Source organism: Acanthaster planci, linkage group LG13 (assembly GCF_054643075.1).
Source record: "Acanthaster planci isolate LZ-2023a linkage group LG13, COTS_SCS, whole genome shotgun sequence".
Lineage (NCBI taxonomy): Eukaryota > Metazoa > Echinodermata > Asteroidea > Valvatida > Acanthasteridae > Acanthaster > Acanthaster planci.
The window spans coordinates 12,265,135-12,292,419 of record NC_141789.1 but is presented as its reverse complement, the minus strand read 5'-3'; the positions used below and the strand labels follow the sequence as shown (position 1 = coordinate 12,292,419).

The 27,285-nt window shown below is 44.4% G+C and overlaps 2 protein-coding genes across 6 annotated transcripts in view; one reads left to right on the top strand and one right to left on the bottom strand.

Annotated features, from left to right (window-relative positions):
- Window positions 1–17,842, bottom strand: part of LOC110983415 (pyrokinin-1 receptor-like) — a 44,260-nt gene extending 26,418 nt beyond the window's left edge. For all 4 annotated transcript variants that reach the window (XR_002598714.2, XM_022242656.2, XM_022242659.2 and 1 more), the window contains exon 1: window positions 17,096–17,842. Coding sequence is in view for 3 of the 4 variants with exons in the window: in XM_022242656.2 (XP_022098348.1) it covers window positions 17,096–17,489 (394 nt within the window). In the remaining variant the exon portion in view is untranslated. The remainder of the gene's footprint in view (window positions 1–17,095) is intronic.
- LOC110983420 (uncharacterized) overlaps window positions 1–27,285 on the top strand; it is a 93,794-nt gene that overhangs the window by 40,326 nt on the left and 26,183 nt on the right. Inside the window, exons 1-2 of one of the 2 annotated variants that reach the window (XM_022242668.2) lie at window positions 25,945–26,080; window positions 27,126–27,243. In XM_022242668.2, the coding sequence (XP_022098360.2) occupies window positions 27,138–27,243 (106 nt within the window). In that variant the 5' untranslated portion in view covers window positions 25,945–26,080; window positions 27,126–27,137. Of the gene's footprint in view, window positions 1–25,944; window positions 26,081–27,125; window positions 27,244–27,285 lie in introns of those variants that run through there. The other variant, XM_087144759.1, reaches the window with a different exon arrangement.

The window sequence follows — 27,285 nt, the reverse complement described above, 5'->3', positions numbered from 1 at the left end:
TCAAGTCGTATTGAGTGTCAGTGAGGCATTTTTGCCTCCCTTTTTCTTGCTCTTTGGCCTCAGAAGTTCCTGCCAATATCGCACACTTGATGGTTGGCCCGCTTTTTGTATGGCAAAAAAAAAAAAAACAGAAAACAAAGCAAAACCGCCTCCACATCACAGCCAGGCAAATATAACATGAGCTGGACATTGGCCATATACGGCGATGCATATCGTCACAACTTCCCCTACTAACCAGCGTTGCGCTTACACAGTAACCCGGTAGGTGTCACTTCTAAAAAGGAAAAATAAAACGCCAGAAAGTGAAAACCGCCGTCATTTGTTGTTTGCCGTGCACCGTTGGTGTTGACTCTATGATCAGCAGTCCATTAAGGTGAAATTGAACTTGCACTGATATCAAGCCGGCCAAGAATATAAATACAGTCCACTGGTACGTTCTTCTCTTCAACTACTTGGATAGGCCTTCTCGTCCCTCCCACGCAGCCGTGAAAGTGCCTCCACAGCTAGACGAACACCAAACAGCGTAATGATTAAACGTCTGAAATTGTCGTCCGTAGGAATCGCTCTTGTTTCAGTGAGTTTAGCATTCATTTGTCAAAATCCTTGACCGGCCGATTCAAGACAACGCTTCGATGCTCCGACCTTGGATTCTTATGAGGGTCAACTTTGAAGGGAGCGTAAAACGAGGTTACGGCCTCGATTTGGGTCATTCTGTTCCTTATATCTTACCCGGATGGTAGGCGTGTTGCACAGGGCGGGTCGGTTATAATGTGTGCGAGCGGGTCACGTCTGTACACCACCCCCCTTGTTTTTGTTTTGCAAACAGACCGCGCTTTAATTTCAAGTTGTTCTCCTCTAGATGTCTCGAGGCAGGTCCAGGGACAGAGGAATGCCCCTGTTTGTCCTCTAAAATCAACCTATGCTGAAACTGGCACGCCTTTTGTGGCACACTGTACATTTGGACAAGTTGACAACGTCGATTTAGTGGCGTGGGATGCATGGAGCGAAACACAGCCTGTGTGTCCCTTCAACTTAACGCTGAAATACTGAAGAACTGATCAGCCCACACTTTGTTGCTTTATACAGTTCTGATCCACTGTCGTGTTTAATGGAACACCAAAATCCCTTTGGACTTTTTTGAACCACGAGGAAATGAGGAGTTCGTTTCTCCAGACACTTGCGAAAGATGCATTAGTCACTTCATTGAGTAGTAATCCGAAGTAATTTCCCGCACTTGGGCAAGTTATGAGTTATTTCGGGGGAAAGGGTTTTAGTCTGCTGAATGGGAAGGAGCTAAGAAAAAGATTCCTTTGGATAATGGATGTGCCCCAGGCCCCACCAGCCCTCGGGAAAGACAGAAGTGTTCGGTCATTTCACTGCCATCCTTTGTTCTCGATTAGAACCAGTCCCTTGTGGCAGCCATTAACACTCAAACTGATGAGCTTGCAGATCAATTGCCACCGGGAATGTTGGTTGAAATGATCAAAAACAATGTGGTAGTACACGTTTTATGAACTACATAAAAGTGTTGTGGGGGGTGCCGTAGTGGGGCTTCATGTCGTTACCTACAACATGATTTTAAGCACCTCAACAATCTCAGGATGTTGAGGATTCAAATTGCAAATGTGCTACAAGAAATTACTTGGAAGGTCATCACTGCCACTTCTCTCGAGCAACGTACGAGGTTGCAGCAGTAGTACCCATACCCCGGACCTACATGTGTACATGTACATGTAGTTTGTATGCATGATGTAACCCGTGGACTTCAGTCCTTCGGTAGACGGGAAGACGCATTATACCTCTAGCCAATGGTTTGATTTTGTAAAACGATATGGCACTGACGCAGTGCACATCGGACAGAATTTAATACTGGGCAAAATGTAAGCCCCATAATGTGACAAGTCGGAGACAAACGACGCGGTGTCTGTGCTGATGTTTCCGCGCGTACTCGGCGGCTGCCAAGAGGACGAGGTCATGTGACGAAGAGCCAACGGCCTGTAGCGATCGCCCATGGGCCTGGGCCGCTCTCGCCACGTGTCTCAATGACATTAGGAAGACCTGCTCCGGGAACAGGAGATGGGGTCGCTCGACCCCCCCCCTCCCCAGACTGCTATGCACGCCTAGCCGGCAGCAACGTGCTCCAGAGGAACCACGAACACACCATCGCCAGCCATTCCACCATGGGTATAGACCCTGCCGCGAGGATCTCAGATGTTTAAGTCGGATAACAAGCAGTACCCAGTTACGCCACAGCTGCAACTGCCAGGGGCATATCAGACGTTTGGAGCCGGGAAAAATGTTGCACCAGAGCTGCCATATAAACTCACTTTTTAAGACAAATAAAACGCGCGCCAAATAACCAAAGGTAAAACTTACTAGCTTCAAGTGCAGCTGCGTCGTTTCTGAGCTGGCCTCCGATCATTGATTGACTGAGACTCATGTTCAGAACAGCTCGTTTTGTTCATGCAGTTTTCTTCAGCGATTCCCGTCTGAGAAAATTGGATAAGATTGTCGCGGGCTAGGCCATCCCCTTTACAGTCTGGGTACATCGCATTATCACTAACTCGGGGCTCCGTCATCTTGACTTTGGAGTCCACATACGCGATAAAGTGTGTCAAAGTCAAATGTTTAGAGGACTAACCGCCGCGGCTCAAACGACCGAGAAACCCGTATATATCTGCCGGTGTGTGCCTTTAAATTTATTGAACCAAGTCTTTGATTGATGTCGTTTTGCCCGTGCTTGCTGGAAGCAACCGTGAGAGTCGGCTCCATCCAGAAAAGCAGCCAGTAGATACAAATACCCAACGCTCTTAACAAAATGAGGCTTTTACAGAGAAATGACCCTGTTCGGAAAGGAGCCGAAGTATATTACGATATTACCTGATCATGAAGGCGCTGACGTGAGCTTTTGTCCTTAAGGCAGAAAACATAAAAACCTTGTCAAAATCTTTCATTAGGAAAGAACTTGAGAAAAAATGCCTCTGAGATTAATGTGTGGTGGTCCAATTCAGGCCAATTCTTGTTGGTATCCTCTGTACGCAATCTGCTGATTTCTCATCAGCCAAGTTCGTCCACGCAATTAGCAGCCAAACTCACGTGGGCGGCAACTTTATAGCCCATCAACTCAAAAAGCCGAGTGCCTGCTGGGAAAAAACGGGCAATCATTAAGTGCAGACACCCTTGAAATTAATACGAAAAGCACGTTTGTTCTGATGAAAGGGAACCACGGCGATTGTTAAGGCGGAGAGCGCTGATTTTTAACAATTGTGCCGCGGGCCTGTTCTGCTCGATTGCATCTCACTGGGAAAAAACAAGAGAGAACATGTGGTGTTTGCATTTATAAAGAGGCAGAAGCACAGACCGTGTTTAGAATAACAGGTGCATTTTGTCCACATCTATTGAACTGGAATATCATTTCAATAGAGGGAAAGATAGATCTTACGTTATTTGTAATAGGAACGTCTCTCCGGCATAATAGAGATGTACGAGAGCCAAGGTTATACCGCAGGTTTGAGGAAGGAAATCAGCTATTGCGTTAGCGCCTTGGGCTCCCGTCTCAATTTGACCGGAATGCGGCGATGGATTCTTTCCATGAAATAGACACCAAATGACTTGAATCTCACAACCGTCAGCTGTGTCAATGCGTGCATGAGCGCGTAGAAATTGGGAAAAAAATGATCATTCCATATTAGCTTTAAGTGGGCATTGCCTTTACGCACGTTGGAGGAACGTTAGTTTAAAATGGCTCATGGTTATAAGGGTACACGTGCAGACAACAAGGAGAATGAGTGTATCCCTTTGCCAGTTGATGATTCGTGTGGGACAAAATGGGTCTATTGGTTTCTCGTTCGGCTCGTTGCTTCGTATCATGCACGACTCGTAATAAACTGATGTTGAAGTCAAAGTACATCATTGATATGCGATATTGAGATAAGAGGAGATTCCATGGGATCTATTTCCCACGACAGAAAAAAGTACTGAAAACAAAATAAGACATTCAATTTAAGATCAGATTAAAAAAAAATTGTCCAAATGGTTGATTTTTTTCTCAACCTTACAACTCATTGTTAATTAGATGGCGTTATATAAATAACGTAAAGAGATATATTTTAAATAAGAGTAGGCTTACGCTGTACCAGCAACTAATAAACATAACTATCGCGAGCGTGCTTAAGAGAAAATGGAAGGGAAGTATTGTCCTGTTAAAAGAACTTTATGAACCCTGGTTCTTGATTTCAAGGCTGCATTCCCCCAATAAAACAGTTTAATGCAACGCCCGTCATAGCTTTGATGCTCATTTTTGTAATCGAAGTCCGAAACTGAACATTGTCCGTTAGTTTGTAACGCAAGTTGAAAGTGTACAGGATTGAGACTCGCCATATGAAAATGGAGCGTTGACACACCACGGAGGGATTAACAATGAAGGCATCTTCGCCGCGAAAGCATCACATGTTATTCATGTGATGCAGTGAAGACCAAGGTTACATGGCTAGGGTCTGTAGAGTGTGGGCACTTGGGCGGCATTTATAAATTTTTAATCCAGCAAAACGGTGGTCGAACTCAGAGGAGGTGAATTTCTGAAAAAATTGGGGCATGTGCGACCTTCGGTTTGCCGTTTGAATACTTGGGCTCCCTCGAGCCAAAGCGCTCGAATGTGGAATCTGGCTAGCATCGGTCGTTCCAATCGGTCACCTGTATACACCAAAGCCGACACAAGCACCCGATCCGACCCCACACCGCTTGTTATAAGCGAGGCCTGTGCAGGAAAATGGCCATGCTCTAACGGTGATTATAATATATTATCGTATGATGCAATGCAGTATGCAAACTCATAAATGAGGCTTGTTGGAGCCTAATAATATATATAGCATATATAATATATTAGCATCACAGTTATTGCAGGCTATTTTGCTGCACAGGCCTCACTTATAAGTACCGGTGGGTAGTCGAATCGGGTGACACAAGAGTCGTGCAAACAGTGTTATCATCACCAAATTGTTTCGCTCTTGTTCGTACCAGTTCCAGCTGCTGAACAAGAACAGGTTCGAGGCCGTAATGAGCTTGAACAACCGAGCGTGTTTGATAGATTGAGGCGGCAGCCATGACTGGGCGCGATGACGTACTTCACGAGGTGTTCCTCCCCATTGGGGCTTGGTCGGAGGCGAGTTAATCTTACAGAATAACGACCAAAATGCTGTGGCAAATAACGCGCTTGTATAAACTCGGCAGATTCGAGGGAGAGTTATGTTATCTTTTGTTTGTTGTTGTTTTTGTTTGTTTTTATGAACTGTGTTGTTGTTTTTGTTTGTTTTTATGAACTGTGTCAGCTATATATTTCAGACGGAGGGCAGCCTGCTGACCTCTACCAAACTTGCACAAAATTTCCGCGATGTTTCGTAAAATGTTTCTAATATTAACTACAAATCAAGGCACCTCTCGCTTGAAAAGACATTACCCAGCAGATTGTAATCCAGCCTTAGTATTTTTCTCCGTTTTGGCATCGTGGTCCTGAAGGAACAGCCAGCGCAGGGACCGAGGAGCCTTAAATATAGCTACATAATGCACCCAACAAGCATGTCATGGAAAAGTACATGAGCAGTAGTTCAAGGATATACAGTTTAATGTGCGGTGCTTGAAGTATACTCAAGGCATACCAGCAACAAAATCAAGTAGTAACCACCGGAAAGGGTTGACTTCATGAAAAGCGGTAATACGTGCATGACAACAGTCGAGTAATCGTCGTGAAACATCGTCACAGAAAACGTCTAACGGCAGTGGCCGAATTGCCAACTTCAAACGCAAACACCTGCTCAAACTTGTCAGTGCATGTACCCTTACACGGTTATACTTGTGGGGTATTTCGTTTGTTCTCGTGTACAAAACTCCCACACAACACACATAAAAATTTTAATCACTCTAATTTATACCAAATTCACTTTCCTGGGTTGAAATTTCGACCGTATGTCCCTTATATAAAAGACTTCAATTTGCGACAAATTTTTACCCATCAAAAATTTCCCCTTTTTGAGTTATTTCCAAATATCAGTTTCGTGAAATTCTTGTGGGGTACCAATTTCGCAAGGTAAAAACTGGCCTTGAGGGGTACTTCCCATTGTTCCGGTACCCCACAAGGCCCCATGTATAAGCGCATTACACTTGGTGAAAACGATGTGACATTATATTACATAAAAGTGTGCGGAAGATTTCTTTGGCGCAGAATCGCCAATATGAATTTAAGTACAGGAGTTACGTTATGTAATTCTTTTAATGTAGGAGACAGACTGTAATTTGCAGCATATGCTGAAAATGTAGTCTGGACTTTCCTTTTAACGGATTACGTTTATGAAGGGACGCTAAACGACCAGAATACTTTTTCCGCTTAAAATCTTGTGTATCACATTGCCTCCACGACCAGTGTGCACTTATTCTGAAAGTTAAAACCCCAATATCCACACCAACATTTCAGTAGTAGGACCATTAGTTTTCAAAGATCTAATTAAGTCATGACCATTTCATGTCCTTGTGTTATACCAAACGTAATTTACTGATGAATGGACCTATACTTTCTAGCCGTGCGCTGGTAAATAAATCCACTAACTCGTTCTAGGTCAAAACAAATATGACGTGCGGTGGTAGATAATTGGCTTTAGTCCGGGAGAAGAAAATAAACAGCATACGGGTTGAAAGGTAACATTGAAAGGTAACGGTACTTTGAGATCCAGGAGATTTCCTTCCGCTAAAGTTTCGAGGAAAAAATATCCCCCGCCAACCGCATGGTACACCTGTTACGTGGAAACTGTAAGTAAATTATAATAACCAGTGTGTTCCCGGCATGCGTTTCACACATACAAAACATCTCTCCCAAAACGCGCTGCATGTTCTGAAATATTCAAGTCAACAAGCGACCCACGTCAGGTTTCGTATTGAATCCGTTTTTTATTTTTTATTTTTTGAATAATTACGCAATTAATGTTTTCCAAACACAATTACAGTGCCACGCTCCTGTCTCCGCAGCTGAGTCTCTGGGTATAAGATGTAGCAATGGTTACATAATGGTAAATTAAATTTATGTATTGTGGTTTTATACTGATGGGTAATTGGTTTTCGTTCGATAGGCGAAGACACACCTAACTGCTTAGCACCTTGTCTCGTTACGCAATAGTGTTATTATGAGGGCTGTAGAATATCATTATTTATCCGTAGTTCGTTTGTTATAGTTTGGGTAGAACGCGGATACGGAATGTGCTCAAGAGTTTTGCAGTCAGAGTAAAAAAGAGCCAACACCAAAATTCCTTTTTTAAACAATCGTGCTGATGAGCCACTGTTCTCTGTTGTTTACCCGGTGTTCATGAACAGATGGAAAGATAAGAAGGAGAGAAATCTCGACAGTTCCTCATGAACTCAGCTCGCTGCACGTTTGCATGTAATGTGCCAGCGCTTTGTGAAAAGCACGTTCGTATTACACGGCATTCTCAGTTCAAGCGCGAGAGCCTGCGCTCACTTGGGGATGTCCATTTCAAGTATCGTGGTGATGCAAGGGGATTTCCCCGCCCCCTAACCAGGGTTTGAACTTCCCCCGGTCCAGGCCGATTCGTGGGTGACATTTCCAAACCTTGCCCAATTCCACTGTTTTTTTATTTGGAATACCAATGTCAATTTGTCACCAACAGTTTGTTAAAGCTAGCTGCGCTTCGAACGCCGTGGAGAACATTTACTTTTACCTTTTTTTTTGAGTGCAGTCAAGTAAATTACTTATTATCACAGTCACCTACTTGAAATCGACCTGTACATCCGAAAACGCCTACTTCTCCTGAAGTAAGGCACGTGCACTTTCAATGTATCGTTTAGTTTTTATAAACCTTCGTTTCAGCGTCACAAGTTGTCAGTCGCCAAGTCCCACATTTAAGCGTGGGCCAGGGTCAACCGAGCAAAACTTGACATCACGGAGCTACGATTAGATACGCCTGTTTCTATGGTTACAGGATAATGTTCACTTTGACGTCTGCTCGCCGTTGTTGCAGCTAAGTCGGTTAATGTCAAGCCTCGCCTGCGATACCGCGCTGTAGCGAGATGACAAGCCACTTATCAGGGATGGCGACCATGTTAATAAAGTTGATACGTGTCCAAACCTGCACACGTTTTGTTTATAACTTTCAATCAATTACTGCAGACTGGTAGCAATGTGGGGATCGTGCCAGCTTGCTTATATCTTGATGTTCCCATCCATGTATTGACTAAACGTTGCAATTTACGTGCACTATTTTAATCTGGTATCTGCCAATATTGTTGTAAGACAGCATAATATTGGCAAGGGTCGTCAAGTCAACAGAATTTTCCTGCTGTAGTGTGCAGTTCGATATAGTGATACATAGAAAACGAAGCTAAAATCAGGCTCCAAGAATGTTATCGGGAATATCTCAACTGCTGTTCAGCGATCAATATGACGATGTGACCTGACTTGAAATGCCTTTTTGTTGTTTGTGCCGGTGGTTAACTCTGGCTTCATAATGATGTTAATGAAATAACAATAGAATCTAGTGAAAATTAATTTTATTCACATGTAGGCCATGTTCCGCGCAATTTTGAATAGATTTTTTAGATGGGTACTGTCAGCTTTCGCTCCCTTTAAATTGGAATCTGTGACTGACAAGGCTCTACCGAAACTGATGAAATTTATGACACGCATTTCTCCAGGTACGGTGTAGTTGTGGGGGTAATGACGTTCATTGCAAGCTGTTGAAAAATGGGAATACACAACCACAAGATAAGAGCACACGAGCGGCGTTGCTTGAAGACGTACATGTACATGCGCTGAAAACAGCTGTACAAAAGGCTGGTGTATATATTCCACGCACACTGATCGATACACCCGATGGATTAACTCCAGTTTGATCACACTGCTGGTGTACGATCCAGGTTTGAAAAGTGTGCCTGCGGCAACCCATTACGACCTCAATACGGTATACTCCAGGCACACCTGCAGAGTTTCGATGTATTTTGCATCTGGTAATTTTTTAGTCATTATCAAGAATTGTACGCTCCTCCGTAAGAAATCAATTTAGGTTTTTGTTATGTTTGGGTTTTTTTATCTGAAGGTTCTTTTATTCACGGAGTAAAGCGTGGGCCTTGTCCCCCGAAATTTTACAGTTAACAGGTGCAACTGGTCCCACATGAATGCACATCATCATGTCCCTGATACTGTTTGCATGTTGTACCAAAAGTAGAGCGGGCAGACCAGAAATGTGTCTTGAGTTTTCTGAACAATGCAGTGGGGAAAAAGTGGCCAGATTTATTCTTCAGAAGCAACTGTCAGTGACGTCATCTTGATGTCACAAACTTTTCGCAGCTCCCCGCATATCTGTAAAAGATCGGTGAAAAAGAATTCTGACATGTCGAACATTTGGAAATTTCAGAAAAGAAATTTGATGACAACATCATGCTTCATTTTTCACTTACTTTACATCTGGGCCTGCATAGTTCTTGAGCCTATCACGCATTCAGTTGGAAAGATTTATAACTTTCTAAAATTTGTCGTCCTATCACGTGTGGATAGCAGGCTTGTAAGCAAAGTCTAACTGTGGTATTGGTCGTAGAAGTAACCAAAAAGGTATGTAGAAGAAAATGTACAAAGTCTACGGGAATAAGTAAAACAAAGAATAATTTAAGAAAATGCTTTTTAGCACTGTTATCTAACACCCCCCCGAAAAAGGATGCAAATGAACGGCAGCCTTATAGGCTGAGTTCAAAACAGATTTACATGACACTGAAAAAGGTCGAATAACTATAACAATTCAATTTCGTACTTGCGATAAAAGGTGGAGTGTTAATTTTGTTGGTATAGCGAAGAGACCGTAACGCATGCATATCATGTTCGATCGTGAACCAGCAAAGTTCATTTCCGTCCAAAGGACCCTCTGTAGCTAAGATAATTGCGCCCTCTCTTGGTCCAGCTCGGAGCCCATGATGGACTAAGATGATGAGTTTGAGTTGGAGGATGACTTGAATGCTGCATTTTCGAGCAGGGCTGTGAGGCATGGAAATGTTGTTGTGCGACCGTGAACTCGTCACATCGTAGACAGAAATGCAGTATCGATGTTTGACGGTGAGGGCTTTATGTGGAGTAACACTCTGAGCTTTGTTCAAAAGGAATCAGTGTCGGTGTTGAAAGGTGGTGTTTTGCTCTCTCTCACCTGCAGAAACCCGTAAAATAATTTTGCAGTCGATATATCGACTATGAGATGAACGCATACCAAACAATGGACGCACTTCTTTGACTCGGCTTTGAGAATGGAAAGTGCACTCACCAGGTAGCACGTTTGATGTCGAAACTGATATATTAGAAAAAACAACAGCGGAACGTGTTACCGCACTGTATAAGATGAAGTGTTCCTCGCTACACGAGAGGGATGCGTGGTAAGAGCAAAAATCTACCTTCAACCTGTTTGGACTCGAATGCCCTTGCATCAGCCCCAGCCTGCCTGTCCATAGGTCAGGATACAACGGCCGCTTCGCCCTATTTGTAAACACTGCCTCGTGCAAAATTATTCCAATGCTCAAATTTATTCACTCGGTTTATGTTTTTTAGGAGTTTATCTCAAACGCGTTTCGCTACACGGTGATAGCACAGAATTGATATCACTTCAAAACGATTGAATTAAAGATTAGAGTCGTGTTGTTACACTTTTGAATTGATTGTTACTTTTCGATCAGCTTCGATTGTTGTGTCTTCTCCACTAGGCTTTTCATTCTGTTGTAACGAGTGTTATTGCTTTTACTGATTTCAAGGGAAAGGTTTATAAAACTTCAGTATGTAGATTAAAAATCATTTTAATGTCATCTGCAAGAAAATGTTGTCTTAATCACAAAAAGGTCTCATTGACTAACAAACAGCGGGTAATAGAAAAGGGTGTTCGACACGAAGCAACAGTAATTTTGCACTTTGTGATTTTTTTCTCGTGCTTTAACCTTGAAGACTTATGTTTGTTGAACAAGATTCCAAGTAATATCACCTCCAACAATACAGAAAAGGTCTCGGAAGAATCTGTTATTTGCGAATTTCAATTAATGACAGATACCTCCTGGCGTCGGAGGGAAAACTCGTTTCTAATTACCGCTTTCTGTGCGTGCCAAGAAACCCTGGAGGACGCCAGGAAAAACTAAAAAAGCTGCTAAAGGTGGGACGAGATTGCCAACTGCTGCCTTCTGTCCTACAGCAGTTTAATTAAGCAACACCCGACGGATGTTATCAGGGTCCGGGCCGTACTACGTAACACCCGAGTGTTGCGTCCGTGGGCATGCATGCCTCTTGTGTCCTTGAGGCTCCCGTGCCACCGGACGGGCCATCCTTTCCCTGCCGAGTGGATTCCGGGTATGTAGCCCCCAGAGGTGTCAAGCCCGGGACCCCCGAATGAAATGAAAATGAAACATTTATCGATTTGAATTCATTGATCAGCCCCGCTGGGTTTGCGGCTGGGAAAATATAATAGTAGCGGCAGTGTGAACGATCCTTGGGTCGAACTAGTGGTGGGGAAATGTGGCGTTTCGAATAGGCGTATTTTCCTTGATGGGTGATCCTTCATTTTCAAAGCGATCCAGGAAAATTGGATTTCTAGTTGTTACACACAATCTGCAGAGTTTCTAACGATCCAGTCTTGTATTGGTAATTGAAAGCGTCAGTGAGATTATTTTTTACTCAAGAAATTGAGCGGAAGGTACCAACTCTATAGTCCACACGCATCATTAACTGCTGACAAGTCTTTGCATTTTACACTAAATCCTGTATAGCAGATAAAGCTGATTTAGTGAATGGGATATTTACTATATGTTGGGAATTTAGAAATTATCTATGAACACGTATGGGAACTGCACTTTACATTGAATGCACTTGTAAAACCAAAAGTGAATGGGGTTTACATTCCCACCTGGGTTGTTTCTTTCATTTTGGGAATGCGTCTGGATTTCTCCGCAGCGCCCCTTTACAGCGCATAGTGACGCGCAGCGATTTCGTGCCAGTTGGGATGCTTGGCCCGTTTCTCATCTTTCGATCGCACCAAGAGGGAGGAATCTACCGGTGGTGCAACATCTATTGTGGATTTGTGAACAAAAGATGTCCACACTATGCAGGAAAGGAACACGTTTTCCCGTTCTCTGATAAAGAAGTTTAGAGGCATTTTGGAGTAGGGGTAGTCGGTCGTAAAAGGAAGGGGAATAGTCAAGGAAACCTTGTACAAAAAGCCCGCTGAAAATCGTGTTCCCAGTTCAAGGAAAAGGAGTATTTTCACTGAGTTTTCTTGACTGCAGGAAAAGAAAGGAATGTCCACACTATAAAGTGGGCGTGTGTGGGGGTGCACTTGTGCATGGTGCCTTGTGGGGTACCGGAACAATGGAAGGTACCCCACAAGGCCAGTTTTGATCCTTGTGGGGTACCAAACACAAGAATTTCACGAAATAAATGTTTCAAATTTACTCAAAAAGGGGGAATTTTCAAGTTTGCGACGGATGCACCCGTCGCAAATTGAAGTGTTTTATATAAGGGACATACGGTCGAAATTTCAACCTAGGAAACTGAATTTGGTTGAAATGGCAGTGATTTGAAATTTTTTCCGGGTTGTGTGGGAGTTTTGTACACGAGAACAAAGGAAATACCCCATGCACAAGTATACATATGAAAGGGTGTGTGTGTGTTGATTGCCCTTGGCTGCTTCGGTATAGCTTTACACAGCGAATCTTACGTCTGTTTTCTGAAATAAAGTTAAGACTGATCACCTATCTCTACGATATATGGCGTCGACCACAAATTTTCCATTTTCTCGTTATTGTAACAGACTGTTAGCAACAGCGAGCCATATCGGTTGGGCCATTTGGAAACTATATCAACCTATTCGTTCCCCGGTGTTCCAGCGTTTACTGAGCCGTGACAGCACGTATCTCAGGGAACTCCCCCGCAACATTAGTCGGTCAGGAATTGAACACACGAACCTCTTATTCGAAGTGCGGAGGTTCCTCCAACCCTCATATAACCCACGACATCCACAGACGGCGAGCGTTCAAAGTGCGACTACCTCGATCGGCACGGCATTAGCCGGCGGTCCGTGCCCGCCGCTGGAACGCGCGCGTGCAAAAAAAATCGAGCAAGCTGGGTGACGTGCATTAATACAGGGGCGGGCAAGGAAGCGAGCGATTTCCCGCGATCGTTGTATGGACGGTTGCCACGAATTACAAGACTCCAACTCGCCTGCTGTGCTCACCGAGTCAAAGATTAATAGGATGCGCCCGGAAGCTTTGGCAATTCGCGGTAACGTAAGTATGTTGTCAGGTTTCAATCTCCCCCCCCCTCCTTGTAGCTCGATTGGGCGTTTGGACGCCATTTATCATCGACGACGGGCCAGTGTCATGAATGTTGACTTAAACACTCCTTCCTTGTTGGATGTGTCAGGGTGGTTAATCACGCTGGAGTGTTGCTAAGACCTGGACAAGGAAAGTGCTAAAGTTAAAAACACAGTCGCGGTGCCGCATCACCAGCAAGTTGACTGATGTTTAAGCACACCATCGATTCCATTTGACGAGAGAATGTTTCCCCCCGTGAGATACTAAATACAGATTTGGTAGAGTATAGATGTAGAATGGGCTGTTTTAAGCAAGAACATCGCTCAGATCGTTTGCTGGCTGCTTCAAAACCATTTGATCCCCTTAATAAAAGAGGCCTCTTACGAGCAAAACATTCGAAACATGGAAGTAATACATTATCGAATGATGAGATATATCGATGCCGGGCTACTGAGACTCAAGTCGATAACGTGTTGAAGTGAGCTTTGCCCCCTTGATTGAAACATACTTCAAGTCTACAAATTGTTGTGCAGAAAATTAAATAACCTTTGAAACTGATCTTTCCAACTGGAAACAAGCTGAAAAAAATAGGAAGAATCCAGCGTTCGAATCACCGATGTCTTCCAAAATTATTTTTTTTACTTTGCCTATTTCTCCACGTATTAAAGCCAGCTTAACCGACCTCCTTTTACCTTCTTTTATACCTGACCATATCAGGAATGTTGCTGAACATGTGTCGCATATAATTCATATGCCAGTTTTGCTGCATTATACCCGCACGCTGTAAAAGCCACGTTTATCAACAGCTGCGGTGGGCAGGCCCGATCGGGTATCACAACTCGTAAATAACGAGAACACGCACAATATTTCTGGGGCTTGTATACAAACTCCATTCAAAGTTCCCCTGCCGTGTTTTGAATTGCGCCAGAACAAACTACAAATTAGAACGCAGGTCGCTGGTCGTTTAAAATAATGATGTTCTTTTTGCCAAGAAGCTGTTTGGAACCTACCTCTCACATCGCACATCGTTACCGGCAACTTGAACATAAAAGTTACAATTTTTGTTTACTGAAGTCAGTTTCGTGGATGTGGTAGTCATTTTACACTAGAATTATCTTCTGCAGTGAACCAGATTTGTTCATGTTTGTATATGTATCTCTGGTACTTGGTAGAACGCCTGCAACAAAAACTACCAGTCAACCGTACAGCAACTGCACGCTGCCTTTGTCAAACTGTGTGGCTTTGCGACTTAAGACAGCGAAGTTGAAGCACGCGTCGGCATTAAGATGGAGTGGGCGTATCATATGCGTGCATGATGTCCGTAAGAAATATGTTTTGCTATAACAGGCATTTTCATTGGCGCGTGCCGGCAAGATCGAGTAAGGAGATCACGCGACGAGGAGTTAATCATTGTGAATGTGTGCGGCACCTATACGTGACCGGGACATAATTGATTCGGGAGCTGCCGACAGTCACCCCGATGACAACCCCCTCGGAACGCACTGTTTGTCAGGTAGTGTCTACCCAGTCGTGTCACTCCCGCCGCACCGACCGACAACAAATCACCTTAATTATGTTCTCGTGCGTGAAATTCAAAAAAAAATGCTCGGGCTCTCGACTCTTGCGAGACCTTGGTTCTCGCACAGTCTCAACATACCTACAACGTGGATTTTTCACATATTCATGATACATCCGTTTTAATGCAATCTGTCAAGGATTCGACATTTTTAATGGGTATACCCGGAGGCTCTGCCTACATAGCCACTTGTGCTCAAAGATTAATGAAGTCCATTAGTGCAAGATACTGTTTGAACAAGGCTTGATCCTGAAACACCACCAATTGTTCTTGACAAGGAGAAAACGATGATAAATAACGCACGTTTGCAGGCATTCTTTGCATAGAAAGAAATGTCTTCAATTTTGTATTTCAAGTCTCAAGGACTTTTTTCCTGAGGCAAATTATCCTCAGAAGATTTTCTTGTCAGATAACAAAGGCAAACATTGCACCGAAAGCAGCGTATCAGTTTTGCGTATGATTACTGCATGGCAATGATGGATGATTTTTTTTTCCTTCTTTAATACGCGCACTTTAATACGACTTGTAACTCTTAAATACCACGTGTAACTCGTAACGTGGTGGTAAGGCTATTTAACAACGTGGTACGAGCGGGCATGCTGCCTACGTATAAAAGTTTAATCTTGGCATGGACTTACAATTTGTGGACATTGGAGTTATGAGACACACTGTCCAGTGTTTTTTTTTTCAAGATGTGTTAAAAAACGCGGCATTTCATCCTCCCAAAATGGTTGATTCGGGTAGAAAGAATGCAGAATCTGGGTTTAGCTTCGATCCACACACGGAAATTCAAAGGAGCCCTCATAATCGATAGGTTTCCTGTGCGAAGCATATTGCTTCTATTGTAAAGACTTTCTGACGCAAGCCTGTATATTTTGCGGTCTTATTTAATGCCAACGCAATGTACAAGACTTGCCCCAACGTTTGGAGAGTAGCGAAAAACATGCCTAGCATAGAATGAAACGTCCACACTCTCCACGCATTCCAGTAGATCTGATTATACAATGTAGATAAAAGAATCTGCCCCAGACGCCTCGAGTTTGCCCCCCAAATTGGATCAATCTGACAGAGTTATTGCGCCGCGATTGTTCAAATATTATCTCTGGCGAAACAGGTGTTCCTTTTGTTGGTTTTTCACTCCGATGGCCCTCTGCCGTCCACTCGTTACCTCTTGTTGGACTGTTGCCGTTGGTGATGTAGATTTTAAGATTGAACAAGTCCGGGTTTTTAATGCCAGCTTGACTGCTACTGCAGAGCGCAGAAATTCGATAAGCGCACAAACAATACCAGCGAAAACAGGTTATTGGGTAATGTGTAAATTGCACTGGCGACTGGCTCTCAGCCATTTTAGCTTAGATAACTACAGGTATTTACTGAGCAGCAATTTCGTGCCGGGCCAATCTCTGAAATCGGACCGCGTTGATTTGCACCGTTGTTTGAAAGCACACATACCTTTAGCGGTTGACGCCGCGCGGGTATTTGCCGTTGACATCACGCTTTCACCTTCTTCTCCGCGCAGAAGAGAAAACGAACGCGCATTTCACCAAGGCGCTGCGGTGCTTCGAACTGGCAAAGGTTGTAACACATTTTAAGCATCGGTGAATACAGGCGATTCACAAAAGAGCGCCTCCAGGAATTTTCAACGCATTGGCAAATCACAATGCGCGAAATCTGTCGACCCTTTCCAAACGGGCATTGGATTGACTGCAGGTTTCGCGCATTCTGATCGGCCAGTGCGTTGTAAACTCTGGGAGGCGCACTTTTGTGAATCGCCCGTATTTTGTGACGTGAGCAGGTACGCGCTTTTGCGTCAAGCGTGAACCGGCAATGATTCCGTTTGAGTACGCTCTGGCTGGTTGAGCATGAGATCCGTTGGGCTGATCTCAGAGCTGACAAGTTATACTAGTGAAATGGGAATTCATTTTCGCGTGCAGTTTCAGAAAGGAGAGCACGGCTTTTGGAGGGAAATATTGAACTTGAACGCAATAAAAGACTTAATGGTTTCCCCTCCCTTTCTTCTTCGGTGGACGGAATAAGCGTCTCGATTCTCTAGAGTTAAAATCCCTTCCCCTCCCGCGCTGAGTTATACCTTAGTTACAGATAGGGCAGTGATGACTCGTACAAGATTTAGTTATACTCTCACACCAATCCAACCACATATCGACTTTTCAAATAAGATTGTTTTGTACTTACACATGAACTCGCCGAGAACCCAGCCGGGAAAGTACAGCTCCAGCAGAGAAGGTGGCATGCAGACCAGCATGACCATCAGGTCGGCCAGACTAAGATTGACCAGGAAGTAATTGGTGGAGCTCCGCATGTCCACGTTGTTCCAGATGACGATGGCCACCAGGGCGTTGCCCGTCACCCCGAAGAAGGAGATGACCGCGTAGGCTACCGTAATCACCACCACCATGGCACTAGGCAGCTCCGACTGGAAACACATAGGCTCCTCTTCGGTGGGGCCCGCCGTGCCGTTATCGTCTAGGAAGCTGTAGCCTGTGAAGGTCTGATTACTACTGGTACTACTCGACGCCAGAGTGGTGTAGCCGGAGTGCATTTCTGAAGTCCAGGTCGAATTCTCCATGTTTGCTGTCTTGGTATGGGAGGTTATTCCCTATCGAAGCGGCGGTTTTGCTTCAGATGACCCACAACACAGAGAACTTGGAGTTGAGATTCAAAGTGTCGTGGTGAGAGAGCCGCGTAGCAGTCTTACGTCACTCCAAAACAACATCGAGGAAAGCGACAAATTCCAGTGCTAATGCCGTCTCACGTTGGAGCAATTGCTGTCAGATACCGTAGCGCTTTATTGTTATCTGCGGATGTGCCCATTTTCAGTTGTACCGTTTCAATGGTGGCCGAGCACACGCGGGACGCCTGCCGAGACACGAGCGCTCTCAGTACACAGCTGACGGTTAAGCTGGTTGTGTGCGTACGTTTTATACCAACACTCGTTTGTGGGCCGCGCTTCAGATGGACACGAAGCGCATCACTTGCGCATCACTGTCATCGGAGCAGATGGTGATCCGTGCCGACTGCTCATGCGCAGAGGGAAAGCGGGGGCGCTTTCCTCGTACTTGAAATGCGGAAAAATACTCTTTGAAAGAAACTATTCGTGTAAAGAGCGTGTATTGTTGGGATTTATTTTTCATGAATTGGCATGGTCTGCACCTTTTATTTAAATTATCTTGTTTCTTTTCTTAAAGCTTTGTGTTTCTTCTCATGTCTGCATTATGCTTGATCGTCTGGAGGAAGTTTTTTTCGAGTACTGTTTTCTGAAATGGATGAGGGACATCTTTTCTGAAGCATCCTTCCTTACGTTTGCCACAAATCAAAGGATGCACGACCCAAACTGTCCTCTAGACTTTTAGTGCCATAAGTATCTGAATTTTTCTGTCTGTATTTCGGCCAAGTTCGGCTGAGATGAAAGTCGTGTGAAGAGTGACAAGTTAGGCCCCGGGCAGCGTGCTGCCCGAACCGGTTTGTATGAGCTGTCACCGCTGACCTCCGCCCGCCCGCTGGGGCTCGCTGCTAATGGACGGCTCGTCATGAGTTATTAATGACCGTCAGTTAGCGGGAAATGCCAAACAGTTATGACAGATTGCCGATTCTCAGTCACAGCTTTCGAGGCATTCTATGGCCGGGTATCAAGTCAAGATCGGGGTTGGGGCCTCGTGCCGTCTTGAATCATTGTCCTTAGGCATCCTTATACGGTGAATTCGGTTACACATTAATGTCATCGGGAATACATATCTATTTACACACCTGTCGCTCGAAAAGAAACGCGTCATACGGAAGCCGTTGTGATCTATCTTTGCAGGTTATTGAAGGTAGATATTGATATGTTATAACAGTAAGAGAATTATTATATTGCACCGAGAGAATTGCATGGAATTACTTGGAATGATGCCATGCGCGTGCTAAGTCTTCTTCCCCGGTGAGTTTGAACGAACAGCTCCGTAGCCCGAGGGGGGCAAGACACTCCATTATTTGTGACAAAAATTGACTGCTCATCTTCGCAACCACGATTCATTTAACCGCAGAGGCATTGAATGACCCGTTTTTTTCCATATTTTGATCTGCTGCCCAAAAGGCCACGTGGCACCTCGGGTAACACGCTTGTCCCGACAGGTACAACGGTCTGTGGCCGTTTCCGTTAACTGGGGATCGTTCCGAAAATACAGTCTGGCACACATCCGTGTAAGCATCGTTTCAGTGTCTTGAATTTCCTCCAGAGCAAATAAAAGAGAAAAAAAGCATACCGGTTGCAGGCAGTGCCACCTGTCCCGTACTTTCAACCGATTGTCATCGGGTTTCTTGGGATCAATCTCATCCAATTCCGGGGATGAAATTACCGATGCCTCGCCATTTTCGATGAGGAGATTAAAAAGAATACACACATACAAAAATTGAAGTACCCTTTGGCAGATATTTGTTGTGGCACGAATATTCACCAGCGTGTTTTTGATAACGACGACGCACCGTCCGTCGTTTACCGTGTGTTTTGTCACAGACGCTCTCGCGGAAAAGCCATTGACTAGTTTCCAGCCGTTTTTTTTTCTCCCCTTTTTGAAAACCGATGGGTGATCCCATATGCCACTCGGGAACGCATAGTCGGAGTTGCACCGAATCTGACTAATTTACCGATGACAAGGAGGCCAAGCAACCCATTTTAGTGAGTCCTGTACTTTCGCTGAGTTTTGACTCAATACCAAAATGTACACACTTTATAAGGCTGAATGTTTTTCTTTAGTTTGTGTTTGGGTAATCAAGTTCCAAGAAGTTGTGTATTTCACGGGCCTAGTTTGCTATTCCCTGAAATATTTCAATGCCCCTCTCGGTTTTGCTTTGAAATACTGGATGAATCAGTGGACGCCACCAGAAGAATTATTGCGTATCTTCGATCGAGGCAGATGAAAAATTACACCGTGATGTAATTTCGATGGGAAGAGTCGCGAGGTCAAGTGACTTTCCTGTTTTCAGGTCAAGAACTCTCTTGAGGAGTCGCCGCTTGTAGTGTTGACGCGAGGAAATTCAATACAAACAGAGTCGTGCAATCCGAAATTAAGAATTCAAATTGGGTCACGGTTTTGCATTTTTGTCTACCTGCATTCCGCAGGGTCTAATTTTAACGCAAAAGTGAGAGAAATCACTCCATCTTGATAGATTTAAGCTATCGGAGAAATCACTGGCCAAATTTGAAATGAAAAAAAAAATTTGGGAGGATTCAGCTTCGGCTCATAGGGAGCGCCCTCGATATTAACCAGGTGCTAAATTCAGAGTGAAATTCCATGTATTAGTTCTTGTTTTGGGCCAGAGCAGAAAAAAAGAACATGTACATCAATGGGGATGTCTTATAGGCCTAGCTCGAATAGCCACTGAACCGAGTTTCCTATAAATTGCCAAGGCTAGGGGATTCAGACGGCTGTAAGTTCCCGATCGAGGTTTGCGTATTTTTATCCGCAACGAACCCAAGTTTTTTATCGTTCGGAGAAATCTCCACTGGGATTTGGACCTATGGGGAAACTATTCATACCGCTCAAATCAGAAGGCACGACGTCTTCAAAAATCTGACGCCCCGGTCAAGATTTGTTTTCCGTACCGCTCTGATATGTATCACTCGTAATGACACGTCGAACGTGTTCATCGCTATATTTGATTGTCGTTCACCACCCCCTCCGGCCTTCCCTATCCCAGCCCACCCTGGCCCCCTCACGACACACGCCTACACGCACACACTTCTCGAGTACAAAACCCGGGGTGAAAAAGAAGTTGAGAGTGTCAACAGAGCTGTTTGTTTACGACGCACAATAATGGACCGCGAACGCGAGTCGACGAAGACCGCGAATGTTTGCCGCCGCAGACGGATGGCCGCGTGTGCAATGGCGGCGCATCCGGGCACACCACGCTTGATGTTTGGCGAGGGCTCGTCTCACGTACGGCGAGCTAGCGGTAAGAGGGGCCATTTGAAGTGGTGATGAAGAGACCCTTCAATGATTGTAGGTTACAGTGTTCAGGTACTAAGTGAGAACAAATACCAAATGACGTATTCCAGCCCGTGGTGCGTAGAGAAAAAATTTATAACAAATCAGAAAACAAACCGAAAACTGATACCACTTGCATTCAGTGGCCGCGGCACACGATGCAAATATCTCCGCGCGCTTTTTTACTGGTTTTCCGCAATTACGTAATCCAGGATGGGGGAGGGTGTCAGGGGACATGGCCATCTTGTTGGGGCACTTGGGCTGACTGTAGCCGGATGGCACCGTGTTTGATTGCATGAATATTAACAAGTACACAATTGCTGAACTTAAAATGATTTTAATAGGCACCATCTTTTTAGGGCAGGTGGCACATAGGATCCAATGACTTGATAATATATTGTAAGAGGAACATCTTAAGTTTTCGCCCACGCCACTGCTTACCTCATTACATTTTTATGCAACTCTCTGAAGTAAGGGATATCAGAATAAATGTGAATTGAATTGAATTGACCCATGTATTTACGTTGCTGCATGTAGTGCGCATGCGCCGTACTGTGATGTCATCCTCGCCACTTTTTTGCGGTCATTTTGGAGTTCATGCACTGTCTGCGACTCAACCAAGTGTGCTCTCGACTCTGCTGTCCAGTCAAAGAACGACCATGCTCAGACTGACACCGCACTGAAAGTTCTCAAAATACGTTTTGAAAAATGTCCCATATTGCCGCCCCAAGCATTAAACAGTGGCGGTTTAGAAGCCGTGGTTTGGCGCCATCAACGGTCTCTTGAGGAGAGAGGCTTACTTTGGCTCGTACCAAAGACTGTCTCCAGTATTGTTGATGTGACAGCGGATCTTTGTGAAATATTTTACCCAGTACAGGGCAAGCAAACGGCAGGTTCATGCACGTGCAATAAGTGCGCAGGCGCCATGCGCACAGTAGCGGGTGTCGCCCAAGTAGGCGCTTTTAGTTCACAGTCCATACCCGAGACCTTGAATGATATCACGACACAAAAGCGGTCTATATTTTTGTCTGACTTGTTCTACAAGGTCTAATCCAGTTTTTACCAGAAGGGGGCGCCCTCATCAACGATGGAAGCGAGTGCGAGCGATTGAAACGGGGCCTTCAACCTCCGTTTTAAGACTTTCCCAACTGAATCACACTGACCCAGCGAGTTTTAGCGGGAAAACTAGGCTGTGGACGTGGGAGGGCTCCACGGAATTGGGACAAGAGAAAAAGTTGAACGCCCGGCCGGCAACATGTCCATTAGAAAAATGAAATTTGTTGTCAACCTACCGTGATCGTTAATGGCACCACGCAGGAGATGGTGTAAATCCTTCGCACGCGACGATCAAAAGAGTTTTTTTCCCACTTGTGTTGACATGTAGATAAGTTTTCACGTACATAAGTCGATTGCAATAGAAGAGACTGTTGCACATTTACGACCAAACAAACATCCATTGTCATCCCCCCCCCCCGGATCATCGCCCGGATCTGCACGGGTTTCGAAATGAAATTGCTCGCTACAAAATGCACAGCTTGTTGCGTTGAGACGTTTCAAAGTGGAAATGTGATGCATGAATATCTTGACCGTCGTCAAAAGAGCAGAGTATGTTACTTACCTGCAAGAAAACCCACACATTTTGATGGGATGTATTTGATGTATTTCAGCGAGTTGTGTGTTGTTTGTTTTTTATCTATGTGCACAGACGATTTCTGTTCAATGTCTCGTGAAAACAATTCCCCCTGCACGTACTCCGTCATACCCCTGCCCCGATGGTTTCCGCGCTGTATTATAGCAACACCCCTCCCTCCTTTCAACGACTCCCGTCGTGGTTCCATTGCCATGGAATACGACCCACCGGCCCCGCGCAACCCCATCAGCGCGCGGTGTGAGCGACACGCGTCGCCGAAGGAAAGGAACTCCCAATCTCAGAAGCGGAGGGGCTAACACCTGATGTGTCACCGCCCTGGATTATTGCTCAGTATCCATCGCAAAGCCGGCAGTGACTTAGACTGATGACCCAAAAGGGTGTTGAAAAGACGGATTCCAGCCATCTCAGCCTGCCCTTTGAGGATGCATATCACACTTCACGAGAGGAAGTGATGATTCATTGGTTAAAGAAGAGTGGGCACTGGTGATATCAATGCCAAAGATTTCTCAACAAATCGTCTTTTTAATCAGACGTACATGACTTTGTACATGAATGTCTCTAAAACACACATACATGTGCATCAGGCCCATACATTTGTTTTCTTTTTTTCTTGTTTTTTCTTTTTTCTTTTTTTAGTGAGTAAAAAAATAAGTGCGTAAAATGCAGTTTTCAAATCGCTCCCATGTGAGCCAGAATATCTTCCTTTGGTTGATATTTCAACCAAAATGCCTTTTATTCAATTTGCGACTCGTATAGAGTGTGCCTTGTAGATTCCTCCTTTTTGGGTAACTTCCAAAAATCTATTTCGTGAAATTTTTTTAGGGTACCGTTTCAGTATCCAACAAATACTAGGATTTTTTGGGGAGATATGTCCTCTCTTTCTGGTATCCCACAAGGCTGTATAAACGCATTCGTACATTGCAAACTGTGGACATTTCCACTGACCACACACAAAAGCATACAGTCTGAAATAATACACGAATGATCGTTACTGCATGCAACATGATATGTCCGGCTTCAACTTTTACACTTGTATGTAATCGTTTATCCAAGTCTGTCACTGCGCCGTTGCAGTTTGAAGGAATCTGACCCCTTTTATTTAGCTCGTCTGACAAATCTGGTGTAGTCATTGCACGAGAATGTGGGGGATCGAGTTTTGCGTTTTTCAATTTTTAGGCGCGCTGAACGAAAGAAATGAAACTTCTCCGGCGAAAATTTGAAAAACACTTCGCAGCCTCTCGTCATTTTCGTTCCACTGGCAAGCCGACCTGTTGGCATTTACCCCAAAGTGACCTCCAAGCTTCATGAAATTCTGCCTTAAGCTCCTTCAAAAAGACAATCTTAGAGATCGAATGCCAGTGTCTCGTCTGGCGATCGAACAGGAAATCGTCATGCTCACTGATCCAGAACATGGCCTATCAAGTTCACGCCGTTAACCTTGAGGTAATATGAAACTACCATCTCATGCCTCGTGGCAAAATCCATTAGTTTCTGAATGAGATGTGCTGAACGACGGACGGAACCGAAAGATGTCGCATTGTTTCCCGAGGAAGAGCCGATAAGCGTTCATGAAGATTGTGACTCGGAGAGCACCCAAATCGGTCCCCAACACAGTTTGCAGCTATGGGTGTGTTCGCGCGGTTACTGCTGTAAACATGAGTAGGATGCGTGTGCCTTACACTCGCGTGCAGGAGTATACTACGGAAGCGTACATAGGACAAAACTGAAAAAAATGGGCCTGCTATTTCGCCCCGGCGAAATACTAATCTGCCCAGGTGAAATATTAATCCGCCTGGGCGAAATAGCATGCCCATTTTTTTCAGTCATGTCCTATATATGCTTACGTAGTATACTCCCCCCCCCCCGTTTATAGCGAGAGTTTACTATTGCTGACCCGCGGGTCGTACTCCAGCCGTTCGAACGCTCAAGAGTATACTCGTGTTAACACGAGTACTTAGTTCGAACGCACCCTTTATGTTCATTCCTCGTCCACCAGCGGGGAGTAGGTATGACAAGGGCCTGAGATGTTTACTGAGAGAGTTGCGATATGAGTGTTTCAATGGTTGGAGCCAAAATGGTGGATTTTGCGTCGGTGCACGCATTACCGACAGCCATTTTTGTTCCAAAGTCTGCGCTATACTCGGTATAAACAGCCCTGGCAGGGGCTGATTTCCCCGGGGACATGTTGCCAAATGTTTTGAAGGAATTTAATCCGCCATCTCTTCAGAAGTGGCACTGTTCGCCTTTCTTTGGAGGAGATGGGTTGGGGTGAGGATTTCATTAAGGACAATCGTTTGTAGAAAAAGAATCCGTTTAGCTTCTACCTGGACTCAAAACAGGGATACTCCCCCTTTACTCTATTGCACAAGATGCACAAGTCAGAGAGGCTGTTATGCCTCACGTTACGTCCAGGTATGATCACAGCGCGTGTTCTCCCCGCACACGGCGTGTTCAAGTGGCAGTGTGCGTCGATGTACTTCGCTTCACGGGGCAGGCCAAGCGCGCTCGATATCGTTGCCATTAAATGATTTATTCTGAACTCGGCTAAAAGGTTTCGAATTTACCTTGCACTCAGCAAAATTAAGCTTAAATGCATGGGCTAGCCGCTGGATTGTTCCCAGGATCCCTGATTTATTTCCAAGATGTCGCTTGCTGTAAACTGCAGTCGTCACGTTTACCTCTCTGTTTGCTGACGGTCAGTTTTATCCTTTTCTTCCCGTTTGTCCCATTTACGCCTGCTGCCGAGGCTTTGCGGAGGACTACGCAACCTGACTTGTAAAAAGTGTCGCTGCAATTCCAGCAATGGCTGTTAGCGGTTCCTGTTATGCTAAGCATGTTGTAATTCTACCGAGGGTATACTTAGTTTTGTTTCACGTGGGACATTCTCGGTTTTTATACGGGGCACAGTCTTGGTGCAAAGTGATTGAGACTAGCGGGCTTCAAACCTGTAATTCTGATGGTGGTGTTTCTGAAGCAAACCCACCAACGGACAAAAGATAAAATATTTGTTGGCAGATCATTCAGACCAACAACATGTCAGACGCATTTTGATTTGTTCACTGAACTTCGTTGGTAAAAATAAAACTTCTTGGACAGCTAAACCAGTTTCTTGTTTTCACTTTTTAAAGCGAGGCTCCAGGTCTACAGTTCAGCGAAATCCTTCCAAAAATAACTTCTCCAAGGTCCTGGCTGGCAATAAACCAACGACTAAGACAAACAAATCAGGGGCAGACAGGACCAGGACCCCCAGGAGTGATTTGTGAGCTCAAGATGGAAAGAAAAGTCCAGAGTTCGCCGGAGATAAAGCCCGTCTACCTCATACTTGGCATCACGTGTTTCGTACCAACCAATTAGACAAATGTAAAGTAAAAGCATCGAGGGAACGTTGTCAGATTTTTTAATATAAACTGGTGGTTGGTAAATGTGTAACAAATCTGTCTATTAATCGTTGAACGATAAAACAGTGTTCAAGTGCACAAGACGTAGAATATTCGTTTTAAGAACAAACTCGTTTCTGTTTTACCGAATCATCTGTTTGATGCGGTGAGTAGCTCGCTGTTTTTGGAGACTTCGTCATTAAAAACGTATAAATTGTTTTATTTCATATTAGGATTAAGAACGACTTATGACTTCAAGTAGTTCATATTGTGCATCAGCTGAGTAACTGTATCTTTTGTACAGAATTCTAAGGCACAGTGTTTGCTTGTTAATGTGTTAAGTATCTGACAGAGTTAAATATCTGACAGTGTTAAATATCTGACAGTGTTAAATATCTGACAGTGTCAAATATCTGACAGGAATACTCATGACAAATTGTAGTAACAGTTATGAAAAAAAACTTGTTCTATACAGTCATCTATGTAACTTTAAATGCGCAACGCTACTAGGACCAAAACCTTGGAACACAACCATTCACGAAATGAGAAATCAGTGCGTGGAATAATTATTTCGTGGTTTGCTCCTTCCTAAATTACAAATTGCTTTGGACACGAGGGTATCGTTTGTACATCACACAACATTCTCGCAAATTGAATTAACTTCTGCATGTACAAAAATCTGTGCGATTTTTTTTTTTTTACGTTTGAGTTTGGAGATGTAATGGGCCCGATTGTTGGTACAACTTATCGCTAAGTAAATTCAAACGGTAGAGCAAAAAATCAAACGGGAAATATCACAGGCAATATACGCTGACCGACATTTTGTCTGGTATCCTGGCGTCCCCAAACAATATTGTCCTGGCTTCGCTTCACAAATCTATGCTAAACAATACTATGATTTTGCCCAGCCAGACAGGATTTGTATTGACGTTTTTAAAAGCCCAATTAGATAATAGTCACTGCAACGTCAAAGATGCATGGTCAAGGGTTCAATCTTGTTCAGTTATTGATAGATTAAGTAGTGCATTCTTCAAGTGTACAAGTGTAGGTAATTTGTCCGGCGTCGAAGCCGGCGTGAACAGCCCAAAAGTCCAAAACTCACAATGCTAACCCTTCAAGAGTTGATGGCATGGCCACCGCTCTCCACTCCGCTCTTTCGCTGGTCGCCCATTTATAATATTTTGTTGAACGTTGTGTCTTTTTTTCCCCAGATACCACCAGACATGGCTGGTTTGTTTGTCTACCTGCTGGCGGTCGGTGTGATTTGCAGCGGCCCAAGCGCTCAGGAAGTCATCGATCAGCCAACCGATCGGGAGGGCATGCCAGAGGGTCAGTGATGCACGCGCTTGCAGCCGTCGACCAATTTGAAAG